Raw genomic sequence first — 14606 nt, forward strand, 5'->3', positions numbered from 1 at the left:
TTTGTATAAGGTCCAAACAAAAACATTAAAAAAATTAAAGCCTTTAATAAAACAAACGTTAAGTATGTCTTTAAAATGGATCCTTTTAAACAATTACTTTCTTTTTCTCTTTTTTTCCAGGACCTTCCTGAAAATGTGATAGATCTTTTGAAGAAGTGCCTTACTTTCCACCCGTCTAAGAGGTTGACTGAGATCTTTTGCATATAAGATATTACTTATTCATCTCTTAGTCACCAAGTAGAAAATTAGCTAAACTGTAGAATGTTGGTATTCTTAGACCCAATGATAATATCAAAGAAAGGGGAACAAAAGTTTACTGATATTTTGTATTATAGCAATAAGCTTGGGTAAATGTTGAGGTAAGCTAACAGTTGCTGATAACCTAAAATAATTTCCTAGGAGTTGTATTATTTTATTTTAATCTGAAGATTTCATATGAATACAGCTATTCATAAACTCCTTAAATGCATAATGTTTAAAAATAATTATTCTAATTTCCCTTAGAGAAATAATCCTATAAAGATATATTAGGTACAGAAAAATATTATTAAGAGCATATATTTTAGTTTGGGGTTAATAATGCCACACGAAACTAAAAAAGTAGGAAACAAATCTAAAAGGTATTAATTTACATACTTTATTAAGATATTCATTAAAGTAGGTGCATGCTAGTCAGAATAAATCAACCATGAAGTGCAGAAAGTACAACAAAAGTCTAAAAATTCAATATTTACATTTATTTGGTTGTTATATAAGGCTTTTCTAAGGAGAGCTTTGTTATTTTCTTTGCTAATGAGGTCAATAAGATTTAATTATTCCTTTGAGTATGTCTTTTTCTAGGAATATTTTTATGATTTTTATTTGTGCTCTATATTTTAAATGCTATTTCTTTAGGCCAACCCCAGATGAATTAATGAAGGACAAAGTATTCAGTGAAGTGTCACCTTTATATACCCCCTTTGTCAAGCCTGCCAGTCTGTTTTCATCTTCTTTGAGATGTGCTGATTTAACTCTGCCTGAGGATATCAGTCAGCTGTGTAATGGTAATAACAAATGAAACATGGACCATAATATAATCCTTATTTATTTATTTATTTATTTATTTATTTATTTATTTATTTATTTATTTTGGTGGTACTGGGGTTCCTGGAAGGCCTTCTACCTCTGGGTTACACTCCCAGACCTATTTTTATACTTTTTATTTGGAAACACAGTCTCTTGAGCCAGCACGGCTGGCTTTGAACCTGCGCAGTCCTCCTGTCTGTTCCTCCCAAGCATGGGGATTGCAAGCATGTGCCACCACGCCCGGCTTATAATCCTTATTTTTAAAGGAAGTCTCTTTATCTTAGTTTCAGTTTTGAATTTATCTGCTTTCTATTTTGCATTAGTGATTTTTTTTCTACTCTTACTCCTTTTTCACTACAGAGGGCAAAAATTCTATCTGTCGCTCCACTATAAGGAGTAACTATTTTAGATTTTCATTTTTCTAGTTTTTCTTGTTGTAGTAACTAGGCTTGTAAAGTAAAGTTGACTAACACCTATGTGGAAGGAGAGTTTCTCTTAGGAAAAAATTCCTTTTTTGGCAAAAAAGATGTCAACAGCAGTTACCTTTTATTTTCAATGTACAAAATGGGTCTAGAATTTTGGCACGCTTGAGCCCCTGACCTGCCTTTAGTTTAAGCCACTTTTAGTAAAATATTTCAACCAGGACCATTCAGATTGTTAAAAAAAAAAAAAAAAAAATGACGCATCAGAATTTCACAGTTCTGGTGCACCTCCATGTGTGAGAAGGGATACACAATCCCTGCCCATTCTTGCCTTCCTATTCTACTTAATGGCAGGCAATACTTGCAAGGGTCACGGTCCAGAGGCATAGGCTACTAAATTATTGAGACCTAACTATAGAACTATAAAAGAATTTTTTCCCTTAGGCCATACCACCACAGAGAACTCTGGAGCTTGCTGGAGTTGTATATTTCCCTAACCTGAGTCAGTAAGGCTCTGATAAATTTAGCTTTCCCTGAGAGCAGGCCTTGTTAAGAACAGAGTACTCACATATGATCACATTGTCTCCTCCCACTGCCAGAAGCAGAAGGGCATTATTCTCCAATATTATTATGAGAAATTGGTCAAACTGCTACTGGTAAAACAGAAGTGTGGAGATCCATCTATGATTGGGTCCTTCTGGAAGTTTTAATTATCAAACTTAGCCACACTGAGCTTCCACCAATTCACCAGTTATAGTTTAGGTTTTTATTACCTTAGCACTGCTTCCTGAGGCATTTTCTGCCAATGAGTCGTTGGTCCAGGAAGTGGCAACTCCTCTATTGTCTCCCTCTCCAATCTTGGGGGTAGTAGTTTGGCCTTTGTACTTACTGTCTTAAAGATATAAGAGAATTGTTGATTTTTTTTTCAATTTGTTTAGGTTTTTACTTATTGTTAGGTGAAGTGGCAACCTCTGAGCTTCTTATATACATACAGAACCAGAAACCAAACATCTGTTCTTAAGATTTTTTTAGTTTTTTCAAAATATTAGCTATTGTTGCCTATTGATTTTCAATAAAACAGGAATTGTAATTGCTGATTCTTTTGTTCACTTTTAATAGATATGAACAGCGATTATCTGGCAGAAAGATCTATTGAAGAAGTTTATTACCTTTGGTGTTTGGCTGGCGGTGACTTGGAGAAAGAGCTTATTAATAAGGAAATCATTCGATCCAAACCACCTATCTGCACACTACCGAAGTAAGGAAAAAAAATTTTCCTTGGGAATGAAAAAAACAGAACATTTAAAAAAATATTAATTCCAACTAGATGATTATAAAAGCAATGGGAAGTCAACACTTAGGCCACAGTTTCTAACTCCAAATTTTCACCAATATATTGTTTTAAAATGAATATTATATTTTAATAAATAATTTTTTATAATCTATTTGAAGTAATTAGTAAAGTTAGTGTTATGTAATATTGTATAGTGACCAATATTAATGAACTATTATTTTTAAATATATTTATTAATATAAATAAACCGAATGACCTTACTCACTGTACTTACAGTTGAAAAAGTTTGTAAAATACCATGTTTTGAATTAGACTAGAAGTTAAATAACTCTATTCCCCTAAGGCCCAAAGTGGTTATTTTTATAACATTTTTATTCTAAAAATATGAACATGAATTTTTGGAGCATCTACTAATGCTTAAATTTTTTATTTTAAATTTCAAATTTGACCACTGTAGGTTACTTCTGACATCATCTGTTTATTTTTTTAATTTTTATTTAAATTTATTTATTTATTTTTTGGTGGTACTGGGGTTCCTGGAAGCCCTTCTACCTCCGGGCTACATTCCCACTGGATACACTCCCAGGCCTATTTTTTAAATTTTTTATGTGGGAACAGGGTCTTTTAAGCCAGCGAGGCTGGCTCCCAACCAGCACGATCCTCCTGTCTCTGCCTCCCAAGCGCGGGGATTACAAGTGTGCGCCACCACGCCCAGCAGTTTTTAAAATTTTTTTTTTGGTGCATTGTAGTCATACATCTTAGTGGGGTACAAGATGGTAGGTTAGAGGCATAAATGTACATATTACTCATTTAGCCCTTCCTCACTTTTCACTTCATTCCTTCCTTTCCCTCCTTCTTATGTTTGGCTTAATTATTCTTTTTTTCACTTAAAAATTTTTAGATTAAATGATACCCTTGTATTCCTGAAAATTTTTATGCATGAATACATTGATAATTTGGTCATCAATTGATACTAACTCAAGAGATATCTAAAGCTATAATTTCTTTGGAGAAATATGAACCATTATATTTTTAAAGCTAGCTAATCTAAAATTTACTTCCTGAAGAGATTATGACTTTAAAGTTTTTATTTTATAAAAATAACAATAGATGGTGTTGCATGCTCCTTATAATAATTGTTTTTAAAAATATCTTTCAGTTTTCTCTTTGAAGATGGTGAAAGCTTTGGACAAGGTCGAGATAGAAGCTCGCTTTTAGATGATACCACTGTGACATTGTCTTTGTGTCAGCTAAGAAATGTAAGAATGATAGTTTGCTAAATTTACTTCAGATTTGTAAAAATTAAAACCTTAAATAGGCATGTGTAGCCTTACATTTGCCCAAGAGAGGGATTGTAGAAAGTAGAATCTGTGCAACTTCAGCTTTAATACATATTATCCGATTTTTTTAGTTTTTCACCTTCATTAGTTAAATGTTCTTATTTCTTGGTAATAGTGTTATCACTTTAAACATACACTGTTTGTTAATCTCATGTTAAAAAATGGAATTTTGCTGTAATACTAATCCTAATCCCTTGATTATAGGCAGTTTTGAGTCTATATTTCTTGCTGTTTGTTTATTCTATAAATTATTAGTTTATATATTTTGTCAGTATTTGAGTGATTTCTTTTATTGACTTGAAGATTTCTAAACATGTATTCTAGATATTGTCTTTGTTGGCTATCTGATATGAAAATATCTTTTATTACTTTTTCTTAACTTTTTTGATGGTCTTTTTTTTCTTTTGGTGGTAGTGGGAATTAAACTATGGTTACTCTACTGCTGAGCTACACCCCCAGCCCTAGTTGTTGTGTTGTTTTTTAAAAATCAAAGAAAGTAGAAAAATTATATTACATGAAATATCAAAATCATTGACAATAAATAATTTAAAATAATATCAGCTAATATTCATGTAATGCTAAATGTATTGATGGTATCTTTTAATAGTATTTGATTCACTGAATAGAATTAGGTGTTTTCCTTTATAATAAAATATTTGATACATGTTTAAGCATATAAAATTGTATCAAGGTTATAAATATTTTCATGCCTCTCTAAATTTTTCTGAGATATTTAAAGAATTTTTTTATTCTATTTAGTCTGTAGTCGACCTCAAATTTGTGTTTAAGTAGTTGTGAGGATAATATCAAATATCATATTTCATTCATGAGAAGCAATCCCTTGTCTTAGTACCTATTATTGAAGTGTTTTTTCTTAAACATTTGTTTGTCTTATTTTATTTCATTTTATTACCAGTTTTCTTATTGTTGTTCCTATAAATAGATTATATTTATGTAGGTGTATTATTTTTTGACTTTTATTATGCACATTTCAAATGGTGAAAAGTTGCAAAGAATTTTCAGTGAGTGCACTGCTACCTAGATTAGGCGTTGATAGGCTCTTTGGGCCAAATCAAGTCATACTTATTATTTATTGCTGTTTTTGCTGCATTGTTAGAGTTAAGTGGTTTCAACATAGATCACATGGCCCACAAAGCTGAAAATACTTATTTTATGGCACTGGATTAAAAAAAAAAACTAGCTATGGGGGAAGAGAGGGAGAAAATGGTGACTGTGGGATGCAGCACATCTCAGTTGCTGTAAAAAAAATCAACTACCAAGAAGGCAGCTCCTTGACAAGAAAAACAAAGCAGCGAAGATACATTAGAACAAAAACACACAAAAAAGAACTGCATCAAAGGAGAAGATAGCAAAGAGCCCATACATGCACCTATCCCAGTGAACACCACCTCTGTGGAGGCCCATGCCATCTTGGTCCACCTGCCTAAACCCAATCTGCTGTTTCCATGGTGTCAAAAAGTCTCCAGCAAGGAAGCCAAAGACATGAGAGGAAGTAAGTGGTGGCAGAACTTAAGCATCTTAAGAGATCAGCACCTCGCTTTAGGAACAAGAAAAAATTCAATAATCCATGTGCCCAGCTAGACACCTCCACCTTCAGCAGCGCACAGTGCCCTCCCCAGACCTGGAATCCCACGGAACAGTAAGTTAACTATACTTCTCAGCAGAAGAAGGCCTAGAGCAGCTGCAGGGACCCTGGTGCTCAGAGATTTGGCAGTTTAACCCGGAGGAGTTCAGGTCATAACCTACACAGACACTGGAAAGGCCTGTAGTGTCCAGGGCACAGTAACCACACAGGGTCACTGGGGGTCACTCTGAGACTACACTGCACCCGCCACCACTCTGTGTATGAAGGCACAGGCACAGGCCTGGAAAGCACAGACCCTCAGGCTTACATGGAACCCATTTATAGTGACACCTGACACCTTGAGACCCAAGCGCAGAGCCCCTATACCTACTCTGACAGAGAGACACCAGCACAGGGTCCCAAACATTGCAGGAGACCCAAAAGTGGTGCTGCAAACTGACATTACTATTATAGGTTACTGAGCAAATGAGAGATCTTGGAACATGCTCGAGAACCTAATATAGTGAGTAGACATTAAATGGCTAAAAATACTGTGCAGACCCAGGAGGACTACAGAGCCCAAGTTGGCTCTGTTCTTGCATATTTTCAGACTTGTTTTTTTTTTTTGTTGTTGTATTTTCTTGTTTGTTTTTTGATTTGCTATTGTTGCTGTTGTTTATTTGGTTGGTTCTTTTTGTTATTTTCTATGCGCTTGTTTGTTCCCTTCCCCATTTCTTTTATTTATAAGTGTCCTTCTTCTATCCTTTTTTTTTAAGCATTTTTTCTTTTTGTATTACTTTGTCTTATATTCGGTCTATTTCATATCACTATACCTAACTTTACACTGGCTATAAGAATCCTACTATATATTCACTATCTCTCAACTGTATCAGATACTTAACCTTACTTAAACTCTCATTCAGCTCAATCATATCCTCGATTTTACCCTATTCTGTTCCCATCACTCCAGCTCCTCCCTCCTCACCCAACCCTCACCCTTGAAAACAATACTACTTCTCCTTGTATAAACCTCTGACACCTCTAAATTCCTACAGCTAAGATTGGACCAGAGAGGTGATCCACAGCAAAGTAAATTCCTACAGCTAAGATTGGACCAGAGAGGTGATCCACAGCAAAGGACTATCAAACACTAAAATAAACTAACCATAGTCAGTAGAAGGAAACACACAGCAACCTGCATGTTGAGGTTTAAAAATGCATAGTTCACAAACTGTTCTAATCATGCCTTTGAGCCCACTTCCTATAAAGGTGGTGACAGACAAAATACCTGACTTTAAGAATTGAAACCCCTCAATGCCACTTAGAGTCAATTCTTAAAGTCAATACCTGACTTTAAGAATTGAAACCCCTCAACCATAGCAGCATGGAGAAGGAACCCCAGAAAAACTCAGGTAGAATCTACAGGTAGAATAGCAATGGAGTGATAATTGACATAGTCTTCAGGGTATATATCAAAGTGTGAGTGGTAGCTAGAACCATCCCTTTGAGCAGTGATCTGGAGCTGTACCTATCAACGACTCATACACAAAGAGGAAGAAGATAATAAGACAACACAAACCTAAGAACTCTGAAAATATAAGAACAAGGAAGAGTGAAGAAACAATACTTTCCTAAAATTCAACAACAGTGGAGATTACCAATACTGATACTGATCTACAAGAAATGCAAGAAGGAGAATTTTGAATCCTTATCTTCAATATGATGGAAAGCCTCACAATAAATGCACAGGAAATGAAAGAGGAAATTGAGAGCTTAAGAAAGAATCAGAAAGAGACCTTGAATGAAATGAAGGTGTTAATAAATTAAGACAGCAATGGAAAGCACAATAACACTTTTAGAAGACAGTTTATTGAAAACTGAAAGCACAGTCAATAATATACAGAAGATATTACAGCAACAGAACCTAAACATCCAACAATTATGGGACAATATGAAACATCCTAACTTATGGATACAAGGAATTGAAGAAAGGATAGAGGCATAGACCGAGGGTATCAGTAATTTCTTCAGAGAAATAATTTCAGAGACTTTTTCAAACATGGAAAAAGACTTGAATATCCACATACAGGAGGCTTACAGAACAACATTAAGACAAGATGAAAGAAGAATTTCCTCATGCCAGGTAATACTCTAACTAACATAGAGCCTAGGGAAAGAATATTAAAAAGCAGTGAGAACAAAAGAACAGGTGCCATTCAGGGGCAAAACCATAAAAAATCACTCCAGACTTCATAACCCAAGTCATGAATGCCAAGAGGAGTGGTATGAAGTAATCCATATCTTGGAAGAAAATAACTTTTAACCAAGACTGCTGTATCTAAAAAAATTATTCAAAATTCATGGAGAAATAAAAATGATCCAAGATAAGCAGAATCTTAAAAAATTAACTACCAAACTAGCATTAGAGAAAATACTTAAATCATAAAGAAGAAAAAAGCAACTAAGCAAAGAAGAAATAACACTACATCAAACACAGTATAGAACATAAAATTATAGGAAACAAAAGTCCTATTTAATAACACTGAATATCAAAGGGTTAACTCACAAATTAAAAGACATAGATTGGCAATGATAACTAAAAGACATAATCCAAATATATATTGCTTTCAAGAAACTCACCTTACAGCCAAAGATATTTATAGGCTAAAAGTGAAAGGATGAAAAAAGATACCATGTCAATGGAGACTGAAAACTAGTAGTTGTAGCAATGCTGATATCTAATAAAACAGACTTTAAGCCAAAACACATCAGAGGAGATAAAGCAGGACACTTCTTATTAATAAAAGGAGCAGAGCCAAGCGTGGTGGTGCATGCTTGTAATCCCAATATACTGGAAAAAAATGGAAGAAACTGATAGATTTCTAAGTACATATAACCTACCTAAATCGAACCAAGAGGACAGAAAACCCAAACCAACCAATAGCAAGCAAAGAAATCGAAGTAACAATAAAAATTCTGCCATCAAGGAAAAGCCCAGGCCCAGACAGGTTTCCAGCTGAATTCTACAAAACTTTTAGAGAAAAACTAAGCCCAGTATTCCACAACATGTTCTGAGAAATTAAAAGAGATGGGATTCTTCCAAACTCCTTCTATGAGGCTAGTATCACATTAATACCAAAATAAAGATATCTCATGAATAGAAAATTAGATCAATATCATTGATGAATGTAGATGCAAAATATAAGCAAAATACTAGATATGCACATTTAAACCCACATCGCTGGGAGTGGTGGTGCATGCGTGTAATCCCCGCACTTGGGAGGCTGAGTCAGGAGGATCGCACAGGTTCAAAGCCAGCCTCAGCTACTTAGGTTCTTAGCAACTTAGTGAGACCCTGTTTCCAAATATTAAAAAATAGGCCTGGGATTATAGCCTGGAGGTAGAAAGCCTCTGGGTTCCACCAACAGTACCACCAATAAATAAATAAATAAATAAATAAATAAATAAATAATCCACATCTAGAAAATTATACACCACAACCAAGTTGGTTTCATCTCAGAAAAGCAAGGCTGGTCCAACATATACAAATCAATACATGTTATTCACCATATAAATAGAACTGAGAAATAAATTATGTGATCACATCAATATATGCTGAAAATCATTGTCAAAATCCTACACTCATTCACGCTAAAACCATTGCAGAAAATTGGAATAAAAGGAAAGTATCTCAACATCATTAAGGCATTATACAATAAACCCAAAGCAAACAACATACTAAATGGGAAAAAAAACTGCAAGAACTACCTCTAAAGTCAGGAACAAGACAAGGATGCCAACTATCACTACTCCTTTTCAATATTGTCCTTGATACTCGTGCCAGAGCAATAAATCAAGAGAAGGATATCAAAGAAATTCAAATAGGAAAAGAATTAAAACTATCGTTTACAGATGACATGATTCTATAACTAAAAAATCCAAAAACTTATCAAGAGACTACTGGAGCTGATTAATCAATTCAGCAAAGTAGCAAGATACAAAACCTAAAGAAATCAGTGGCTGCATGATGTGGCACATGCTTATAATCCCAGCAATTGGGAGGCTGAGACCTGAGGTTCATGGTTCGCGGACAGCCTCAGCTTCTTAGTGAGGTCCTCCACAACTTAGTGAGACCCTTTTTCAAAATAAAGAAAAAAAATAGGGCAGGGGGCATAGCTCAGAGGTCAAATGCCCCTGGGTTTCACCCCGAGACTCACACACACAAAAAGAACAAATCAGTGGCTTTTCTATATGCCAATCATGAATCCATGAAGAAAGAATTACAAAAAACCATTCTATTTACAATAATGTCAAAACCAATAAAGTAACCTATGAACAAACCTAATCAAAGATGTAAATGACTTTTACAGTGAAAATTATAAAACACTAAAGAAAGAAATTTACAAACACCTTGGATTATGGAAAGATTGTTTGTTTGTGGATAGGCAGAATAAATATCATCCAAGTAGCTAATTTTGCCAAAAGTACTCTACAGAATCAATGCAATCCTTATCAAAATGCCAATGACATTCTTCATTGCACTAGAATCAGTCATGAATTTCGTATAGAGGAACAGAAGACCCAGAATAGCCAAAGCAATTCTTAGCAATAAGAACCATGCAAGAGGCATCACAATTCCTGACTTTAAATTTACTGTAGAGCTATAGTAACTAAAACAGTATGATATTCGCACAGAAACAGGCACATAGACCAATGGCACAGAATAGAAGGTATAGAAACAAACCTACACAGAAAGCCTACAGAATGGGAGAAGATCTTAACCCTTTGATAGAGGGCTAATATTCAGAATATACAAAGAGCTTAAAAGACTTTACAGTAGCAAAACAAATAACCCAAGCTGGGCATGGTGGCACACACTTGTAATCCCAGTATTCGGGAAACTGAGACAGGAGGATTGTGGTTCATGGACTGCCTCAGCTACTTAGGCCCGTTTCAAGTCATTGAGACCCTGTTTCAAATAAAGAGTAAAAAGTAGGGGCTGGTGGTGGAGCTCAGAGATAGAATACCCCTGGGGTTCCATCCTCAGTACTGGCAAAAAAACAAAAAACAAAACAAAAAACCCAGTCAGTAAATGGGCAACTGAATTGAATAGGTACTTCACAAAAGAAGTGATACAAATGACCAATAGATACATGAAAAAATGTTCAACATTATTAGCAGTCAGGGAGATGCAAATCAAAACTACACTGAGATTCCACCTAACCTTAATCAGAATGGCAAGCATAAAGAAATAAATTAACAATAAATAATGGCAAGGATGTGGGGAAATAGACATTCTACATTGTTGGTGGGGGTGCAAACTAGTTCAGCTGCTATGGAGATCAGTGTGGAAATTCCTTAGAAAACTATGACTGGATCCACCGTATGATCCAGCTATACCATTACTGGGTTTTTTTCCAAAGAGGTTGAAATCAGAGAGCTGCATTAATATGTGCACTCCCATGTTCATAGCAGCACAGTTTACAGTAACAAAACTATAGAGCCAACCTAGGTATCCATCAAAAGGTGAATGGATTACAAAATTGTAGGAAATATATACAGGCACAAATTTAGTAGAAATCTACTCGGCAATAAAGAATGAAATTATGTCATTTATTAGAAGATGAAAGGACCTGGAAAACATGTTCAGAGAGATTAACCAAGCACAGAAAGAGAAAGGACATAATGTTTTTTTCTAATATGCGCTAGAGAGTATTTTGGATACTAGACTTTATTTATTTATTTATTTTTCAGTACTGGGGATGGAACCCAGGGGCATTCTACCTCTGAGCTACACTCCCAGCCCTATTTTTTTTGTGTATTTATTTATTTATGTATTTATTTTGCAGTATTATGGATGGAACCTAGGGGCATTCTACCTTGCAGCTACACCCCCAGGCCTATTTTTTATTTTTTATTATTTTGAAACAGGGTCTCACTGAGTTGCAGAGGGCCTCACTAAGTAGCTGAGGCTGGCAACGAACCGCGATCCTTCTGTCTCAGCCTCCCAAATGCTGGGATTACAAGCGTGTGCCACCACACTGGGCTGTCTGTTTATTTTTGAAACAGAGTCTCACTGAGTTGTGAAGGACCTCCCTAAGTACCTGAGGCTGTCTGTGAATCGTGATCCTCAGGTCTCATCCTCCTGAATGCTGGGATTACAAGAGTGCACCAGCACGCCTAGCTACCTGAGAGACTTTAGATAATAGAGGAGATCCACAGTGGAGCCAGGGAGAAAGGGTAGAGAAGGAGGAAGACTGAGGTTCATTAATGGAAATACTACCATTGACTATGTGTGTATATGTGAATATACCATTGTCAATCTGAAAACTTGGTATTGGGAGGAAAGAAATGGGAAGATGGGGATGAATGGGAACCAAGTACTGTGTGAATGTATGCCATTGTCAGCTAAATCTACATTATGTTGTGGGACTATACTGTACTAATAAAAGCATATAAAGAAAAAGCTTGGTATTTCCTGGTCTAGATTCTATATTTAGCACTTTATCATATCTGTCTACTCCTCTAGCCATTCATCTACGCCTCTTACTTTTGTTTTTTGTTCTGCATTTCAAAAAGTAGAAAACATTGCTTCAGTTTAGCTTGCACATGAACTGGTATATGTGAGTGATTAAGAATATAATTGAATTTTGTGTGTGGAACATATATTTAACAAAACATGCACACATCACTTTAGCTGAGTACCTCATTTTAATAATATTTTATCATATAATTTAAAAATATTTATCCACTTAAGTTATATACTAATGTTAGTAATTTTGGATTGTGTTTGGAAAATATTATGATAAATGTCTTAACATTTATAAATGATACCTAGAGATAAAAAGTTTTAAAAATTAGACCTTAATCAGTATAGGGATGGTTTGTTTGCATGTTTATAAGAACTAATTTTTTATACTGTTTTTGATTTTTTTTCTCTCTCTATATATAGGAACCAAAAATATATGTTTGTCCTTGGGATTGAACTAGGATCATTGTTCGTCTGAGCTACATGCCTAGACCTTTTAATTTTTTGTTTTGAAATAGAGTCTTGGTAGGTTTCTGAGAATCTCTTGGTAGTTTCTGAGGCTGTTCTTAAACCTTTGTTTTGTCTCAATCTCCTAAATACTGGAATTAATAGGCATGCTCAGCCACCACTCTGAGCACAATTTCCCTTTAAGAAACAGATCAGTGTTGCTGCCTAACATGGCTATACAGATATGTTTTGTTTTTTAATTCACAGAGATTAAAAGATGTTGGTGGAGAAGCATTTTATCCATTGCTTGAAGACGAGTAAGTATATATGCTCTCATTTTACATGTACTTTTCTGTTCATATTAGATTTGTAAGAAGTCGGTACATTTTATAAAAGTGCTTTCTAAATACAGCATTTAAAAAATTGCATTTTAATTTATTAGAATTTTCTACTCTTTTTAAATATTTTTGTTTTTGTTCTCTTATAGCCAGTCTAATTTGCCTCATTCAAACAGCAATAATGAATTGTCTGCAGCTGCTACTCTCCCTTTAATCATCAGAGAAAGAGATACTGAGTACCAGCTGAACAGAATTATTCTCTTTGACAGGCTGCTAAAGGTAGGGATTGTAAACTATGAAATATTAACCACAACTCATATACAACTTTTAAATTATTTTAATTCTTAGGGAATTGTGATATCTTGAAAAAAATAATTCTTGTGATACATCTTCTCTGGTTTTTTATTATAAAATAAGGCTCATAGTTAAGTAAAACGTAAAAACAAGATGCAAGAATATATGTGAAATCATGTTAGAGAAGACTTAAAAATCAATAAGAGATAGAGAAAAATCAGTAGGGAAAACATCAATATTGAAACAGAGAAATGAAGAAAGTATATAAAATAAATAAATTAATAAGTATATTCAAATTGTTTTCCTACTAGGAATGAAAATATACAAATTTAATGTAAGGTATTTTTAGATTTTGTTTTTGCCTATCAAATTAGCAAAATGAGCAAAGACACATCAAAATGAGAACTCATTTTTTTTTTGCAGTGAATCTGAATTGACTGAAACACTTTATAAATTTGAAAATATATATTAAGAACATAAACCATATCAATAGCTTGAGTCCTAAAATTCTCTTCTAGAAATCTTTCCTAAAATCTATGAATTTTTTAAAGGATAAATTCATATGTATTATATAGAGTTTGCTACAATAATAACATACAAGTTTTGAAAACTTTCTTTGTCACTCGGTTTTTCCATTATCTTATTTAACATATATAAAGCTAATACTTTCATTCTTATTCATATTCTTATTCATAATCTTCCCAGAACTCAAAATAGAAATTATTAAAAACAGGTTGAATAAGCTCCTCTTTTTTATTACATTGTGCAAGTTTTGGATAAAGTTAAGGGTTCATTTACTGCTAAGTTTTTTCCACCAGGCCCACTGATACTTAAAAATGTATTTCAGAACGCTTCAGTTTATCACTGGTATTCTTAAAACTCTCCAGACTAAAAGGAGACACTTGATAATCTGAGATATTTTTCTTTTTAATTTTTTTATTGGTACATTGTAGTCATACATCTTAATGGGGTACCAGATGGTAGAAGCATACATGCATACATCACTCATTTAGCCCTTTCCTGATTCCCTTCCCATTCCCTTCCCCTTTCCTCCTCATATTTGACTTAGTGAATGATATGTTTATAAATGTATATCATGTACATTAAGGAATTTCCCTCTTCCCCTTCCCATTCCTTTTAGTTAGGTCACATTAATGTGCTCATCTATAGTTTTTCCTTCTTTGTTTCTCTATGACCCATTTTTTCCCCTAGCTTTCACAAAATAGGGAGAGCATCCAATTTCTTATTGTGACTGACTAATCTCATTTAGCATAATGTTCTTGAGTTCCATC

The 14606-nt window shown here is 34.3% G+C and overlaps 1 protein-coding gene across 3 annotated transcripts in view; it reads left to right on the top strand.

Moving 5' to 3' along the window:
• The window catches only part of TBCK (TBC1 domain containing kinase), a gene marked incomplete at both ends in the record, with an annotated part of 182059 nt that overhangs the window by 44593 nt on the left and 122860 nt on the right, over positions 1–14606 (top strand). For all 3 annotated transcript variants that reach the window (XM_080697944.1, XM_080697945.1, XM_080697946.1), the window contains 6 exons: positions 121–182; positions 895–1043; positions 2607–2745; positions 3941–4040; positions 12950–12999; positions 13170–13299. In XM_080697944.1, coding sequence (XP_080554070.1) covers positions 121–182; positions 895–1043; positions 2607–2745; positions 3941–4040; positions 12950–12999; positions 13170–13299 — 630 coding nt within the window. The remainder of the gene's footprint in view (positions 1–120; positions 183–894; positions 1044–2606; positions 2746–3940; positions 4041–12949; positions 13000–13169; positions 13300–14606) is intronic.

This window comes from Muscardinus avellanarius (assembly GCF_963383645.1).
Source record: "Muscardinus avellanarius genome assembly, chromosome: 6".
Classification (NCBI taxonomy): Eukaryota; Metazoa; Chordata; class Mammalia; order Rodentia; family Gliridae; genus Muscardinus; species Muscardinus avellanarius.